Source organism: Ranitomeya imitator, chromosome 1 (assembly GCF_032444005.1).
Source record: "Ranitomeya imitator isolate aRanImi1 chromosome 1, aRanImi1.pri, whole genome shotgun sequence".
Taxonomy (NCBI): Eukaryota; Metazoa; Chordata; class Amphibia; order Anura; family Dendrobatidae; genus Ranitomeya; species Ranitomeya imitator.
Window position 1 is genome coordinate 931,891,849 of NC_091282.1, and position 19,097 is coordinate 931,910,945.

Sequence of the window (19,097 nt, forward strand, 5' to 3'; positions counted from 1 at the left end):
GATGGATTCATTTGTTCAAACGGATTTCAGCACGTAGTGACAGACCTCATAGACTTATAATGGGGTCCGTCAGGCTTTCAATTATGTTTTCATATTTTCGACATAAACAATAGCCACTGCAGACAACACTGTTTGTGCCGTCCAAAACACTGGAGCTCTGACGAACGTCAAATAATGTCAATGGATCCTCTGAGTAGTAGATTTTCCCCTACTATCTGTAAAGGCGAGTCAACAAAATTTAGTAACTGTGTAGTGATCCTCTCATATTTCACAAATTCAGCAGTTATAGCGGTGTTTAAAAGTTTGTCAACCCTTCAGGATTTTCCATCTTATCTGCATAAATTTGACTTAAAACTACATCAGGTTTTCACGCAAGTTCTAAATGTACATAAAGAACCAAATCGAATAAATGAGTAAAATATATTATATTTCTTTCCACTCTTGGAAAATGATCCAATATCACATGTCAGTGGGTAAAAAAAAGTATGGAATCTAAGGGATAACATCTCGCCTTGTGGAGAGTGACATGTCTGACATACCAGAGTAAGGAGACTTCTGGGTCAAGCAATACTCCTCTGGGAAATTAAATATGCAAATTGCCTCTTCAGCGAGGAAGAAGATTTGAACTCTAGCTATTTCCAATAGGTGGCACTAGAGTTAAAATTTTGTTCCTCTCTAAAGGAGAAATATGCATAGAGAAAGTATGTAAACCTTATATTAGCAATTAATTGTGTGAAGGTGAAATTATCGTCTTGTGTTTTCAATCAATAGGATGACAATCAGGAGTGAGTGGGAGACCTGTTGTATTTAAAGAATGGGGATCTTTCAAAGTATGATCTTCACAGCACATTTCTGGAAGTGTATCATGGCATGAACAGAGGTGATTTCTGAGGACCTCAGAAGATGGATTGTTGTTGATGCTCATCATGCAAGGAAAGGTTACATAACCTTCTTTAAAGATTTTGGACTCCACCGACCACTGTCAGACAGATTCTGTGCAAATGGAGGAAATTATAAACAGTTATTACCCTCTCCAGGAGTGATTAACTATATCAAAGCTCACTCCAAGAGCAAGGAACATAATAGTTGGTTATGTCACAAAGGAACCCAAGATAACTTCTAAGCAGCTAAAGGCGTCTCTGATATTAGATAATGTTAATGAGTTCACCATCCGGAGTGCATTAAACAATTATGGTTTGCATGGCAAGATTGCATAGTAACAGCCCCTGATCTTCAAAAAGTAAATGGCTGCCTGCTTGTAGTTTGCTAAAGGTTACACGGGATAAGCCAGAAGAATATTGGAATGATGTTTTCTGGATGGAGGAAACCAAAATAGACCTTTGAATATTGGGCCGAAAAGTGGCAGATGCAGTTTAACAATGATAAATGTAATGTTATAGACATGTGAAGATGGAATCAACTGAGGGGCGATCTAATAACCATGTATAAGCATATAATGGGACAATACAAATATCTATCTGAAGATCTGTTTATACGAAGGAAGGTGACGTACACAAGGGGACATTCTCTGCGTCTGGAGGAGAGAAGGTTTTTCCACCAACATATAAGAGGATTATTTACTGTTAGGGCAGTGAGAATCTGAAATTCCTTGCCTGGGAAGTTTGTGAAGGTGAACTCAGTCGAGGGGTTCAAGAGAGGCCTGGATGTCTTCCTGGAGCGTAACAATATTGTATCTTACAGTTATTAGGTTCTTTAGAAGGACGTAGATCTGGGAATTTATTCTGACAGAATATAGGCTGAACTGGATGGACAAATGTCTTTTTTTGGCCTTGCTAACTATGTTAGTATGTTACTATGCTACCTTTATAGTTTAAATTAGGAGACTCATGTTGAAAAAAAAATCACACAGTATTTAAGCATAAAAACCTCAAACCTTCTATGAAGCATAGTGGTGGTAGTATCATGGTTTGGGCCTGTTTTGCAGAATCTGGACTAGGATGACTTTCCATCATTGACAGAACAATTAAATATGAATTATAATAGCAAATTCTAAAGGAAAATGTCAGGACATTCTCATGGGTCATGCTGCAAGACAATACCCAAAGCAAACAAATCGTGCTACAAAAAATTTAAAGAATAAAGTTAAAGAATAAAGTTAAAGCTTATTTTCCTCTAGAAGCTAGAAAAATGGATGACAGTTACAATATTGAAAGGCCTGCATGTAAAGATGTATCAAAGGTTATCATGATTCACAAAGCGCCATTTTGATAACTTGTAGCAGAAGTTATCAAGATAACTTATAAGATAACTGAACACTGCCAAAGCCATTGACTGATTTCAAGTTAGGAGTTGAATTAAACTTTTTGTACCAGTTTTATATTTTCTGAGTCAAGATAACTTTAGGTACAGTATCTCTATAACAATACACTGTATGGCCAGACACATTTCATCCCATGATATCAACAAGAGTTTCAAAAGCCTGATCTTCAGTGTTTATATAATTGTCAAACTTACTTTAAAATAGATGTTGTCATCAAAGAGTATAGGGGCCTTGTTTCTGAGGGCCCCCATCAATAAGTGTTATCAGCAGGAACAGCTGTAATCATGCTGCAGAATATGCTTTGAAACTATTATTGTCCTTCAAGTCTGTCCCTTTATTATAGTAAAGGACCCTAGTAGAACATGTGACAACTCTTTTCAAGGGCATCCTTCCAAAGATTGCATGATTTGCACTATTTCATGATAGCATGGACGATAATTTCCCCTTGTAAGTGTGTCAGGGTTAACATTTTTAGGGTTTCTTTGCCAGAATCACTCCATATCTCATATTTCCATGTGCTCGTTGATTGCATCCTTGTGCATTTGTGGCATAGAATTACTCCCTAAGTCTGAGTAAAGTATTTCAGGACCACAAAAATGAGTTGATGATCGATTTTCCAATCATCCCTAAACTCATGTGTACACATGATGATTGTATCCATATTTATAGGCAGCATAGGATTACCTTGTAAGTGTACTGGAAACCTCTGAAGACAACCATGTTGACTGTTGAGTGGAAACATCTTAAATGCTGGGATCAAATTCGCTGAAACTATAAAAAAAAGGACTGAAGAATCTGAGTAAAGTTTACTGGGAGTATTGAACTAATTATGCCCCTGTCAAGAACTTTATGGCCATGGTCTTCTTACAGACCTTGTAGCAGTCTCCATGGATCAGAAGAAAACCAGTCAATCCCCTGCAGCCTTTCGGCAATCAGCATCTGCCTGGTCACCTGCTTCTAATGTCACTGGACTGGTGATCTTAGCAGTGTTGGTTCAGCTCCACTCAAAGTAAATGTCTGCATTTAATTGCCAGGTCTGTGCTCTCTTAACCCCATCAAGGGTTACACTTAGCCTGGAGCACTAACTCAGAGTAATGAGTAATTTAACTCCTGTTTCTTCAGCTTTACAGCATCTGCGGCACGGCAATACTGTCCTCTTATGGTAGTGGGCATATGATCATTTTCCAATATACGGCATTCTACTATGACTCAGAAATCATTCCTAATATGGAAAACTATTAACATTTTCATTTATCCAAATGAATAAAAATAGGTGTCGTCAAGGGAAGCTTGAATCCCATGCATAATTGAAAGACTGAAGGAAGTATTTACTGTAAGTGGGGAAAGGGAGAAGCTCCTTTTTTGCTTTAATACGGGACATCATTTAAGATCTACTTGCTGAGACTGCTAATGAAAAACACACAGTAGCGCTTTATGTGCCAAGTTCATAACTGCAGACGTCAATACAATTGCAGATCTCTCCAACTGTCACCCCCCTCCTAGCACATTGTCATCTATGATGGACAGTCCAATGCCTGCCCACCATTCTTACCCGCAGACGTGTCCAGACCCTGCCATGCTGATCTGCACTCTGACTCATGTGGTTTTCCATATCATTGGTTCAGAACTGACTATTAATAAAGACAGGCCTTTTAATTAATTAGTTATGCTCATTTTTCAGCTTTCTCTATTTTTTGATAGGACGTAGTAGGTATATTTTGCCCTTCATTTAATAGTGCAAAATAATGCAAAATAGAAAAAAATGTTTAATATAGTAATTCATATTTAGAATGATTATTAGCAATATATTAACTTATCCTGGGGCGGACATATTACTGATGTAAGGTGTGCAGCCACATGGGCCCAAGAGGTAAGCGGGCCACTATTACCTCAAAAGCAGGGGGAATAGTGCACTATGGTGAGTCATTGGATTGAAAAGGCCCATATATTGTTCTTGCACAGTGACCCTTTTCTGTATGTGTATGCCACTTAGTTATTCCCGATTGTATATGTTATCCTCCATCCATCCTGAATTACCAGGGGATCCAGTCGATGAGGCCCAGAATCTCGAGAATGGGGCTCTTGAACCGAACTCTGTGGTGTGGCACTCTATCTTGAATGGAGAGACGGGCGCCAGCTCCACTGAATGTTTTTGACAGTTGCCTGGTTTGATTCATTGCAATAATGAAAGTGAAATGACTGCACAAGTGCTGCAATGGCATCACTACCACATGCAGCTCAGTGCAGACATTTATAAAAGGGCACAGGAGAGTATAATATTATTATAGGATAAGCTAACAACACATTGCATCACTTCTAGATCGTCACCAAATAATGTTCTTAAAGAAAATTTGTCATAAACTGTTTGCCACCTTATCTGAAAGGAGCATGATATAGGGAACCTGATTATAGCAATTTATTACTTAATGGGTTGCAAGCTATCTATATATATAATTGTCTAAGGGGTACTTCCGTCTGTCTGTCTGTCTGTAATGGCAATCCAGTGTCGCTGGTCAGCGACGGGCACAGTCCGGCCGAGAATTAGTCCCTCCCTACTTCCATTCAGTCAGTCAGTGCCCGACGCCCGCACCATACTCCCATCCAGTCAGCGCTGACACACGGTTAATGGCAACATTAATGGACCGTGTTATGCCGCGGATAACGCACTCCGTTAATGCTGCTATTAACCCTGTGTGACAAACTTTTTACTATTGATGCTGCCTACGCAGCATCAATAGTAAAAAGATCTAATGTGAAAAATAATAAAAAAATAAAAAACCTGCTATTCTCACCTTCCGTCGTCCGCCGATGCGCGCGCAGCTGCCGCCAGCTTCCGCTCCCAGAGATGCATTTTGAAATTACCCAGAAGACTTAGCAGTCTCGCTAGACCGCTAAGTCAGCTGGGTAATTTTGCAATGCATCGCTGGGAGCAGAAGCTGGCGGTAGCAGCACGCGCATCGGGACAGCTTCTCTGGATGCCGGTGGGTGAGTATAAAACCTTTTTTTTATTTTAATTATTTTTTTAACAGGGATATGGTGCCCACACTGCTATATACTACATGGGCTGTGTTACAGTATATACTGCGTGGCTGCTATATACTACGTGGCCAGTGTTATATACTGCGTGGGCTTTGTTATATACTATGTGGGCTGTGTTATATACTGCGTGGCTACTATATACTATGTGGACAGTGTTATATACTATGTGGACAGTGTTATATACTACGTGGGTTGTGTTATATACTGCGTGGTCTGTGTTATATACTGCGTGGCCACTGTTATATACTGCGTGGCCTGTGTTATATACTGCGTGGGCTGTGCTATATACTGCATGGGCTGTGTTATATACTGCGTGGGGTGTGCTATATACTATGTGGCTGCTATATACATACATACATACATATTCTAGAATACCTGATGCATTAGAATGGGACCACCTTCTAGTAGTTTTTATAAAATCACTGGAGCTGGCGATTATCACTAGGGGACTAGTAAACCTGCTGTAATTTAGTGCTCCATATTCATGAGTTCTGTATAACCCAGGTCTCCACCACTTATTAGCAGCTTTCTGCCTATGCACAGTGTATACAGATAGCTGCCAATCAGTAGTGTGGGCAAGGTTATTCAGAGCTCAGCATTCAGAGGACAGGTAGATCTGCAGCAGATAAAACAGTGACCATATCAGCAGCCCAGTGACACAATCGGTATCTCAGTCTCTATATCATGCTGCTCTCAGGTGGGGAAGGAAAACACTAGTGACAGATTCCATTTGAAGGGATTATTTTCTTTGGACAATGCCTATTTGTTAGAAGTGCCCTAGAAAATGAGATGATCACAAAATATCCATCCAGTTGGTAGCCTCTTTGAGCTGTTGTAGTGTGTTGGGAAATCTGTAAGTGTTCAATTTCTCGGTGGTACCATCAATAGGGAAGATTAAAGAAGCACTCCCATCAAAGTTTGTATCATCTTATTCAGTCATCATATTATACGCTTATTTTGCCTTTGTACCCAGTTAATTCTTCTCTTTTCCATTAGGTCTATGACATCACATGATTAAAAACTGACTAGCTGAATCCTTCTTAGCTCTACGTAGAAACAGAAGGTCAATTTTTCCTGTATGAGACATCACTGCAATAGTCCCTGGCAGGGGATAAAGGAGGGATGGAGCAGATGGGTCAGGAGTTGAAGAGCAAGATATCTCATGTAGGGAGAAGAAACGTTCTGCTTCTACATAGAGCAGGGGAAATAAATGAATTAGCTGGGTAGAAAGGCAAAATGAGCAATTGTAAGCAGGCTCAGACTGGCCCACAGGAGAATCCTCCTGTGGGCCCCTGTACAAAAGTAGGCCACCACCCTCTTATATGAGCAGTATTTGGCACATTATATTTGAATCACTATGTACAGACAAAGGCAGAATCCTATTCATTTAACAATCTACTCAGTTCTTTGTTATATAAATTTATAATTGAGGATAATGTCACATTTGCATGTGGTTAAAAAGTAGGGCACTGCAGTTGGTTATTGATGGGCCCTTGGTATCCAAGTTCAAAATTGATTGTAAGTACACAATGCTATAATATGATGACTGCAATATATTGAGAAGATTAAAACTTGGATGGGAGGAGTGCTTCTTTAAGTATTATATAGGTCCCATTCTAAATAATGGGTTGTGAAGATAACAGGTCTTCCTGTACAGGAGGCGCTCTGTCAAGAGATGATTATCTTGAACTGAAGACTCTCCTCTATTAACGTAGGGCTACCTAGGATCTAAAGTATACTTCATTCAGGAGTCATTGATGAGAACAAGCTTGTGTTAGGACTGGCGGAACGCACCAAGACAGATGATATAGATGCGTTCGCAGTTCGGGGTCCACCGTGCAGGTGAAAACCTGCTGCTAGCAATTTGCAGACTATATGGCGGTACACTAAAGTATACACGCGTGGGTTAACCTCACCCAGCGTGAAAGAAGCAATCCTGTTAAGTCACAGGACCGCGGTACCGCACCTAAAGCGCGAGCAAGTAGTCAGCGAACTCAACCCCAACTAGGATTGAAGTCCGATTAGACCCTTGCTGGCACAACACCGCAACTGGGTGTGTAAGGAAACTGCATAACAATGTTAAAGCACAAGAGTGCATGCGGTGCCGCACTGACGAACGCCACTAACCACCCAGGCTTGGGTAAGGAAAGCACAGAGGAAGTGCACGGCGCCGTACTGGCGGTCACAGCAACTGGACGCTGTAATGTGTGATTAGTGCTGTAGGATAAGTCGGGCGCTAGATAGCAACCATACACCTTCCGCGAACAGACATTCAATAGGGTAGGGGTATCCAAGGACGACTTGCACTCACAACATACACACATTAACAATTGTAAGACAATACTAGCGCATGGCCGTGTGGTCATGCGCAGTTTATATAGTTGCAGCACAGGAAGTGGCTACAGCACTTTTGCCCTTCCAAGACCTGCCAAGAGGACCAATGGAATGTGCTGCAGAGCCTGAGCACATGACCCTCGATCTCCAACGGGAGATCTTACCCTGGGCATGCTCAGTACGTGCAGACAAGGACTTAGTCCCAGAGAAGTCCGCTCGCTGCTGACCAGCACTGACTTTAATGGCAGAGACTGGAGAAGCAGCAGTAACTCTCAGAACAGAGTGAGAATGAGCGAGACGCTGGGGACCGACGTCCCTGCTGAGCAGACTCCACTGCGGCTGGATAAGAATGGGAGACCGCAGCGGAGATGGCTCGAGATTCCCCCTGTGCAGAAGCGGGAACTCGACCCCTAACAGCTTGTGCATTGAGTCTTAGGGGGAAAATTATGCAAACTAGCTCTTCTTCAGACTAGGAAAACTCTCTAGAACCACCTGTAGGGAGCTACTTTGTAATTAATCAACCAATAAATGCACATTAAAACATGACAAGTGACACATACATGTGTGCATTCTACTGATGTTTCATGACTGCAAGAAAATGTATTCATTGTTTATATTCTTCTCAGAAGTCCATTGTTTATGACTTGCTTTATAATGTGTAATGCATGAGATTCTACATCAAGCCTCTAGACTGTATCTGTGAAAAAGGAATTGTTTCACCCTCTATCGTTTCATAATAGTCTGAATAAAACAATGAAAACATGCCACATATAGTATATACAGTATAATGGGCAAATCTGCTTAAGTGGTTTTATACCTGAAGATGAAATCTACCTAACCACCTGCTTACATTACTATGCAAATGTCTGACGCTGCCACTGAAGTTATGTCTATGAAGTGTCGTCTCCATTAGCTTTGCCTTTTAATCTACATCCAGATAATACTTTAGCTTATACTGCTTGTGTCTATCAAACACAAATGAAAGCAAAGCATGTCTGATAGTGGCTGTAAAAAGCTTGCCTGCCTCCATGCCAATCAGGAAAAACATTTCTTATCTGCATCCAGAACGATGAAACCACAAAGGTAATATCCAAGGCAATGCTCACTCACCCATTTCAAGCATATTAAGCTTTCAACTTGGCTCCCTCACAAGCACAGACCACTCACCTGTCCCTGGTCAAGAATTTGTGTCTGCTGTCCTTACGTATCCGTCTGCTTGACAACATAGTTGTACCCACCAAGTGACCCCTCCCGAATCTCAGGCTTCATAATATCACTCTAATGTGCTAGGACTTTGAACTGAAGCGGTGCTAATAATGAGAGCATAGCTGGGGATCTATAGATAAAACCTCAACCCACATATGACAGCAGAAATGAAGTTATCAAATTTAGGCTAGGCTAGCCTTTGTTCCTCTGTCCCAATAGATCAATGAGATGCTAGATAGCCATACATGTAAGACACAATGGGTAAAGAAGATGCTACCAAGGCTAGGGTCACACTGCGTTAGGACAGTCCGTTTAGCGCATAGCGCTACGGACTGCGCTAATGCAGTGTCCCAAAAGGGATCGCGTTTGCCGATCCCGCTAGCGCAGATCCCTGATCTGCGCTAGCGAGGAACGGATCGCGAACGCTGCAAGCAGCGTTTGCGGTCCGTCACTCAAATGACGGCACATCGCCCACATTGGGCGTGCGCTAGCGATGCGTTCGTCATTACAATCAATGGCGGCGTTAACGGACTACGTTACACTGCATTATGCCGCGGTGTAACGTAGCCCGTTAAACGTACCGCCATAACGCAATGTGACCATAGCCTAAGAACATTTGGAGGTTTCTATGCATAGGAAAAGTTTGTGAAGGATTGATATGACCTCTGTGCCAACTTGTAATCTCATACGAATGGGCGTCAGAAGTATAACCAATGTCGTAAATGTGATTTTTTTTTCTGATTCTTACATAGCACCACTATGTTCCACAATGCTACATAAACATGGTTGTCACTTACATGAGCGTCTGTGTACCTAATGGGGCTGACAATAAATATTTCCTATCCCATACCAGAGATGGATATAGGATGGGAGGACATTTAATTACTGGAGGTAATGCATACAAACACGGAGAGAATATACAGTCTCCATATTGATATAGTCCTTCGTCAGAATTGAATCCTTGATGCCAACTGTGTCACCATGTTGTCTATCAAAATACCATGATATACATGAATAATAATATCAGTAAAAGAATGATTCACATGTAAAGTGCCATGGAATAAATGGCGCTTTAATAATAATAACAATAATAACAATAATAATAATAATATAATAATAATAAAAAATACTTGCCAAATACGGTATTTCTGTGTTGTAAAGATGTAGGATATATGTCATTTATGATCATGAACTACTCATGGTCCAACATGTATTTATTTATTTCTTATTTATTTTTTAGGATACTGTATATGGGTGTCTTCCCGTATCTACTAGTCCATTAATACCATTTCCTCTGTTTTGCCACATTCTGTCAAAGGATCTAAAAAGACTAGACTGCTTTGTTCAGCTGATTAAAAATAAAAAAATAAAGCATTTTTCCAGGAAGCATGAAACAGCTTTCTCACAGGCATTAACAAATCTGCTCATCTTCATTATTTCTGCACCATACTCCTACTCACTGGAACAACTTGCTTCTAGTCCCATCACTGAAGGAGTTTATCAACAGATGCAATATATTTTTCCTTAAGTGCCGAGTAATGCGCTCAAATGAAGCCAATAAAGAATGTGCAGAGAGAACTCGTCCACTTTATACTTTCCATGGCTTTTATATTTAATGCACTTTTCCTACATTTCTGTACAATGTAGTTGACTATTCTGGCACAATGGAAGACAATGCTAGAGTGGCTGGACCATAATTGGTTTAGACCATGTTGCTTTAGTCTCAACCCAAAACAAAGTGGTCATATATGGTCAGAAAAGTCCGATGGTAATACTACTGTATATAGGACTAGCTACTCTACTTTTCTTATCAAAGCACTACCCATGAAGATCAATGCCGAAATTAAAAAGTTGAACAGAATACTTGCATTAGGTATAAACAGATTTCTAATCTGCACTTTAGAGTCTTTGTAATGTCTGGAGAAGATGCTCTGATATGTGTCTCCCTGACCTTTCTGACATCATGTCTACAGATGAAGACTTGTGATAAAGCGAGGTTATAGATCCCACCTTCTTGAGAATATACAGTTACTGTCTTGACAGAAGCTTCTTTTGACTAAATGTTCTATGCCTTGCATAGCCAGCTTCCCAGGGGACACCAGGCAGTCCATACTGTATCTTTAAAAAACAGGCAAATAGAAAGAAGATCTATAATACACTAAGCTAGTGCCAACACTTCAGATCCACAAGGCTATGTTCAAGGATCTCTTTTCACCACCGCTTTCTGCTTCGTAAACCTTTTTATTTTAGATTCTATGCCTCTTGGATCAAGGTCTTTCTTACTGAATGCTTGTCATAGATTCCTCCATTCCTTTCCATAAAATGTGTATTTTTTTTCGATTAATGAAAAAAACACACAAATAATGGAATATTACCCGAAAAGACCTTGTCCTTGCAAACTTTTTGTTATTTCTACTATTATAGATATACAATAGTATATATAGTACGCTATGTTTTCTTTTCTTGTACCAGTTGAGATTAGTCAGCCTCAAAATTTGCAATTATAGAATTTATTTAGTTATGTGATTTTTTTTTTTTCCAAACAGAAACTGGGTCATAAACTTTATACATCGCTTTCACTGGCACCCTTGGTTATAGTGTACAAACTGCGAGAAGGAGTTACCCAATAGTTTATATGTCAGAGGAAAGCCCTAGGTTTTCCAACAATTTAGAAAGCCAAGCTGATAGTTAATACCTTTAAAGGCGTCCCCGGGTTAGAAAATAGAGGATGTAATTTCTGCTCCCCTGGACTCTGCAGATAGAATCCATGAGAACTATCATCACATCCATGGGGGGGATTTGGGTGGATATCAAACGCACTTGATAAACAGCTATCAATTTAAATCCACATGCCTAAGCGTAACGGAAACATGTGCCTTGGTTCTCTCCTCTCATTCTCTTCTCAAGGTAGTAATCCCTTTATCTCTTGGCTGATTGTCTTTATTGATCTTGTTTCCCACCAGCCCATCCTGGTTTCTCTGAAGAATTTTATCTAAGGAGGAAACCTATTTGGAAATCTCCCGGCGCTGATTCTCCCTTAATTTTCAGCAAACCGTCTCTATTATCTCACCTCTCACTTCCATCGCCAACACTCTAATTTGTGGTTAGGAAAACATCATTGCTAGAATATACAATGTTGGTAAAATCGTTCCACCCCACTGCTGGTTAATGCAATCTGACTTCTTCTGGAGCTGTATTAGCCAAACTCAGACATTACTTTAATGAAACTTAGAAGTCCTCTTTGTTGATTGGCCTGTATATGGTGCTATAATGTAGTGTGTATACAGTGTAAAGGCAAGAAGATGCAAATGTTCTCAATACCATACATTTTTCAAGTATGTCTACTTTAATTAACTATAAGCAATTTATGCAAGATATATAGATATGCCGGCAAATGTGTGAAAACACAGAGCTATACTGGATGAGAGCTTCATGTTAGATATGCAGTACAACAGCTAAGTAATTTTTAGAGGTAATTTTACAAATACTTATCCTACTAACTAAACATTTATGAAATGAACATTCTAGTTTTTTTTTTATTTACCATGTTTGCTTATATAGGGCCAACATATAGATACAGACACATGTGAATAAGTAGCTTCACGCAATATACATATATATATACTGATATGTCCAACCAATGAGTATCTTCACTATATATATATATATATATATATATATATATATATATATATAATAATGATCTTTATTTTTATATAGCGCTAACATATTCCGCAGCGCTTTACAGTTTTTGCACACATTATCATCACTGTCCCCGATGGGGCTCACAATCTAGAATCCCTATCAGTATGTCTTTGGAATGTGGGAGGAAACCAGAGAACCCGGAGGAAACCCACGCAAACACGGAGAGAACATACAAACTCTTTGCAGATGTTGTCCTGGGTGGGATTAGAACCCAGGACCCCAGCGCTGCAAGGCTGCTGTGCTAACCACTGCGCCACCGTGCTGCCGTGTATATGTATATACATATATATTAGCATAAAATATATATATATATACACACATATAATCATATACACGCACATATATAACACACTGTATATATATCTAATCATAATATATATATAATATATATCCACGAAGTATCTTTATATAACATGCATGCACACTGCTTATATTTTTGCAATGTTTTCACATAGTCTGCAAGTGTTTCTAACCAGTGTGATTCAGTAGCACAGTGAAACCAGTGCACTGTCATCTATTAAAACAATCACAGCCTATGAACTGCAATGTGAAGGTAGTGATGTCCTGAATGATTTGCTATGAAGCATATTTCACAGCAGAGCAAGCATCACTAATTAGTCTCAGTAATACCTGGCCCAATCTCTACTGAGCAGACAGGCTGGCATCCGGTGTGGAACCACCCTACGTTGTTCAGGGGACTAGTTAGAGACAAGAGCTCTGCCCTCCACTCTGGCACATCATGAACTGAATGCCCCGCTTGTCTCATTCCAGTAACGAGTTCCTGTACACCGCTCAGTGCTCAGCCTAGAAATGCTAAAAGTGAGAGGAAAGAACCTGTAATGCTTCACCGAGTCTTCATCACATCACTACAGACTGACGACGGACGAGGTGATCTCAAGATCGCCTTCTCCACTTATTCCCAATCCAATCGTCTGTCTTGCCACCATAATCTTCTAAAAACCAACAATAATGTCTAAAATTCCCTTCTCCGCTGACTTGAGATGCAAAGCAAACTGATTCCACTGCAAATCTTGGATGTGACAGATTGATTCCGCCATCAATAGCTCAGACCCACAAGTCAAGAATTACTGTATGTCTGGAACTCACACTCATGCTAGGAGAGTCCATCCATCACACATACATAGGAACACATAGAAACAGATTGACCATGTCACATGCAGTAGGGACCTGCGGACTGAGCTCCACAGGCTTATCCTCTGCCCTCTTGCTCTACCTGCCCGGGGATAAGTTCTTACCTTGAGCTGCGAAGGTACTGCTGGCAGTCAGTATGGCCAGGGCAGGTAGGAAACACATCTGCAGGATGTATCCGAGCCTTAGACCGCAGCTGGCAGTTTCCAGACCCTTCCTCATGGTATTGGAAGGCACAACAAGCTGGCTCACTATAGCTGGGCAAACTCCACTTTCTTCAACGCTGGGAGAGGCTGCCAATAGTTACGCAGGCAATTTCAAGTACATTTATTTCCTTTTTTTAAGTCACAAAGATCTCATGCCCAAATGGTCATAATAGCAGCAGCCACCGCTGACTTATTCTCCAGCTTCATTAATCCCTTATTGATAGGAGAAAATCTGTGCAAATGTGTCAGAAAGTAAAAGAAATCCTTTCGGTGGAAATGAGAACAGGATGGGGGAAAAAAAAATCACTGTAGAAATGCTTTAAAATCTCACATACGCATCTATGTGATGTTGTACAGAGCAGCCGGTTAGGATCCTAAAAGCCCATAGAGTGATTGAGCGCAGGTAGAGGAGCATGAGGTGAAGCATTAGGAGTGCACTGGAGCTGTGTGAGAGCACACGCATGTGGATGGCAGAGAAAATGTGTGTCTGCCTCTGTTCTCTGTTACAAGGAGACTGTGAGAAAGTCAGCTCCTGCTACCCTGCTCCCTCTCCTCTCAGCCCTACCTCCCTGGCTGGAAGAGCAGACATGGATCCCTGGATCTGGAATCAGCACTCAGTAAGGCAACAAACACACATTGGTCTTTTACTCCTGCGCTTAATTAAAATCCCCTCCGCTGATACCACTCAGTGAGGAAGGGGTTACACACTGATACATAGGCAGCATTCAGATTTATTGTAATACACGCTTCCCTGTTTTATTCTATTTCTTCTGCTTCTTTCTTTTTAGTGCATCATGTGTTCAATCACCTAGAATAAAGGATAAGACGAACCACAGGGACGATAACTTTGGCTGCAACATTTCTAATAGTTTTCATCCGGATATAATTGTTTCTATGGATCTTATGCTTCCTAAACATAATGACTACTTGTAACCCAGCAAATGATTTTGCTTGATCATGTACCAAAAACCATGTCCAGTATACTCAATGTGTCCCGTTGTGCTAGCGGTCACATTGCCAGATAGCAGTTACATCACGATGATCAAAGAGCTGATTTCTAACCAAATCTGATGAATTTTCTAGAACTATTTTATTCAGAATTGTTTTGGCATCATTCATGCACAAATGCCATCACGGGAGGGGTTTTTTTGCTTACAAAAGTCAAGAAAGACTATGACTGTATGTCTGACCATGTATAATTAAAGAAGGTCAAAATATAAACAGCAGAAATAAGAGAAGTTTACACAGGAAAATCATAGCAGCAAATCAACTCCAAATTGTGATTTAGTTTAATATTTCCCTGTGAAATTTTTACCAAAGCCCTGGCGCTCTAGTGGCAACTGCAGTGTCTGTTCATCCGGCCACTATTCAAGACTTAAAGGGAACCTGTCAGCAGGATTGTGCTGAGTAGTGTCAGGTCGGCTCCGTTATACTGAATAAAATGATATGTCGGTTAATCAAATCCGTCTTGTGGTTGTTTCTTAATCTATATTTTTAGTTTTGTGTTAATGATATGCTCGTCCCCTAAGGCCGGGTTCATGTATGTGGTGCTCTGATTAGATATTCATAATGCAGACTGCTGACAGGTCGCTGCTCCCTTAGTGACCTGCCCCCTAGTTTCCATAATGAATACCTAACATAATAAAGAAAGCAAAAATGCTTCAGCAGGCATGTACCTGCCGTGGCCCCTGCCCTGCAGCATAATCGCATGTGTACTTTGCACTTATTCCTTTTTGCAGATTTACTTGAGCGAAGTAAAAAAGGTCATTTTGAAAATGGGCCCACTGTGCCTGCGCAGCAGCCGCTCTAGGAGATTGCCTACATCTGCATGCGTCCTGCGTACCTATCTTTAACATTGGGTGTACAGGCAATGCGGATGTATGTGGATGCAACCGCATGCATCGTTTTGACGCTGTGCCGACCACAACAAAATGTGACATTTTGCGTTCGACGCAGTTCAGCACAGCGTCAAAACAACGCATTCGGAGGCATTCACATACATCTGCATGGCCTGCGTACCCAATGTTAAAGATAAGTACGCAGGGCGCATGCAGATGTAGGTGGAGCTGAATGGAAGAGGTGCGGCAGTGGGCGGGGCTTAACAGAAGAAGTACACAGCCCTCTGCAGCTCTACCCAACGCAAATGTGAAACCAGCCTAAGTGGACTAGAGCCGCTCATGTATTCCATGCATAGTGTTTTATCTGACTATGAGTGCCATACTTAACCTTCATCGTCTGTGGGACTGCCTAAGACAGCTAAATACAGTACCCAGCTCTTTCCGGTTGTCCCACAGTAAGTGAAGGTGAGTCACACCTGCGTTCCATGTAAGATGGGCCTCTGTAGAGCTCCATTCTTAAGATCGCTGAAGGTTAGACACCTGGCTCTCAGCATCCATTATGGACAGGGAATTACATGCTGTTTTGAGAATAACCCTTTAGACATAGATCAGTATTTTCCGGGACGGACACAGACAGCTTCGGGCCCCTGTGCAGGAAATGTGTCTGAGCCCCGCTCCTTTTAAGGTGACAAAGCTACATATATACAGTATATATGTATGTATATATATATATATATATATAGCCATACAAGCACATACATGTATATATTACATAGTCTCCTTTATTATGTATATAGCCATACACATGTACAGTGCCTTGCGAAAGTATTTGGCTCCCTGGAACTTTTCAACCTTTTCCCACATATCATGCTTCAAACATAAAGATACCAAATGTTAATTTTTGGTGAAGAATCAACAACAAGTGGAACACTTGCATGCCCCACTTTTCGAATTTCCATAAAAATTTAAAATAACCAATAAATTTCGTACAACTTCACAATTGTGTTGTTGATTCTTCACCAAAAATTTACATTTGGTATCTTTATGTTTGAAGCATGATATGCGGGAAAAGGCTGAAAAGTTCCAGGGTGTCGAATACTTTCGCAAGGCACTGTATATATATATTACATAGCCTCCTTTATTATGTATATTGCCGTCCCTTATTATACAGTGCCCTCTCTTGTTATCTACAGCACCATCCTTACATATTGGATTTTATAGAGCCCTGTTTTTTTATAGCATAATGTCCTGTATAATGCAATGATGGCTGATGGAGCATGGGAAAGATTCTTTTCTAAAGGAGGAGCTGATGGACTGCTAGTCTGGTCACCGTCTCCTCCATCAGTAGTCATTTTATATCTAACAATAGAGGAAACTATGTAATTAAAGAGGGCTGTGTGAATAACAAAAATAAGAATACACTATGGAAGAGACAGCAGTGTAAATAACAGCAGAGGAAGATATATAATAAGGGAGGGCATCATATATAACTAGAGAGGATGATATGCAATAAGGGATGGTGTTATATATAACAAAAGAGGAAACTATTTAACTAAGGATAGTGTATTACATAAAAAGTGAGTACACTATACACTAAGGGACTGTGCTATACATAAGTGAGTACACTTGATACTAAAGGACTGTGTAATACATAATGAGTGAGTACACTTTACACTAAGGGACTGTGTTAGACATAATAATCGATAACAACGTCTTCCTCAACCCCCAGTCCTAAATGCATTATACATCCCCCTTCCTCCCATCCCAATCACCACACTGCTCATTGTCCTCCTCCCCCCGCATCCCATTATTGCCCTCTCCCCCACCCCCACGATTTCCCTCTTCACCACCTCTATCATTGCTTTCTCCCTACCACACCATCATTGTCCTTTCCATTGCCACCATCATTGCCTTCTCCCCCACCACCCCATCATTACCGATTCCACCACCTCCATCATTTCCTTCTCCCCAACCACCCCATCATTGTCCTTTTCACAGCCATCATCATTGTCTTCTCTGTTGTGAATTCTGCTTTTGGTGGTTGTAAATGATAATGCAGTTGTCCCTGCAGTCTTGCACAGGTGTATCTACCGATTACAATTCTGACTGGGGTATTTAGTTTTGCTGGACCCATTACTCCTGGCCAGTTGTCAATGTTTCTTGGGAAGTGTTGGATCTCTCCTGGTCTCTCCTGCTTAGCTGCTAAATTCAGCAAAGATAAGTGTCTGTTTCTTTTCCTGTGGCACACATGCAGTGTGCTTATTTTCAGTGCTGTTCGTTTGTTTTTCTATTTGTCCAGCTTAGACTGTGTCAGTGTTTTTTCAGTCTGGTTGGATTTTCTGGAGTTGCAGATATACGCTCCACACCTTTAGTTAGGTGGTGGAGTTTATTTTTGTATTTTCTGCTGTTGATATTTTGGAAGGATTTTAATGCTGACCGCGTAGTGTCCTGTCCTATCCTTTCCTATTTAGCTAGAAGTGGCCTCCTTTGCTAAATCCTGCTTTCTGCCTGAGTTTGTCTTTTCCTCTACTACTCACAGTCATTATTTGTGGGGGGCTTCCTATCCTTTGGGGTTCTGCTCTGAGGCAAGATAGTATTCCTATTTCCATCTTTAGGGATATTTAGTTCTCCGGCTGTGTCGAGGTGTCTAGGTTTTGTTAGGCACACCCCACGGCTACTTCTAGTTGCGGTGATAAGATCAGGGTTTGCGGTCAGTATAGTTACCACCTACTCCAGTGTAAGTTTTCATGCTGCTCCAAGGTCACCTGATCATAACACTTCTCCCCCACCATCCCCTTCCACAACCTCCAACAATTCCTCATTCCCCACCACCCCATCATTGTCTTTCCACCACCACCATCATTGTCTTTTCCCCCACCACCTCCATCATTATCATTACCCATTCCACCACCTACATCATTACCTCCTCCCCACCACCCCATCATTGTCCTTTCCACTGCCATCATCATTATCTTCTCCCCCACCAACCGCATCATTATCCATTCCACAACCTCCAATTATTTCCTCCTCTCCCACCATCCCCATCATTGCTCTTTTCACTACCACCATCATTGTCTTTTCCCACACCTCCCCCAGCATTGCCCATTACACTGCCTCCATTATTTCTTCCTCCCCACCAACCCCATTATTGCCCTTTCCACCACCCCATCATTGCTTTCTTCCCCACCACCCCTATCATTGCCCTCTCTGTCAACCCAATCATTGCCTTGTGCCCCATCACCCCCATCATTGCCCTCTCCTCCACCTACACACACACAGACACACACAGACACACACAGCACCATTTACCTTTCGGCATACACATACACACACACACCT

At 41.2% G+C, this 19,097-nt stretch overlaps 1 protein-coding gene across 2 annotated transcripts in view; it reads right to left on the minus strand.

Annotated features, from left to right (window-relative positions):
- UNC5C (unc-5 netrin receptor C) overlaps window positions 1-14,438 on the minus strand; it is a 554,596-nt gene extending 540,158 nt beyond the window's left edge. For both annotated transcript variants that reach the window (XM_069743602.1, XM_069743601.1), the window contains exon 1: window positions 13,822-14,438. In XM_069743602.1, the coding sequence (XP_069599703.1) occupies window positions 13,822-13,936 (115 nt within the window). In that variant the 5' untranslated portion in view covers window positions 13,937-14,438. The remainder of the gene's footprint in view (window positions 1-13,821) is intronic.
- Between the last annotated feature and the right edge of the window lie 4,659 nt (window positions 14,439-19,097).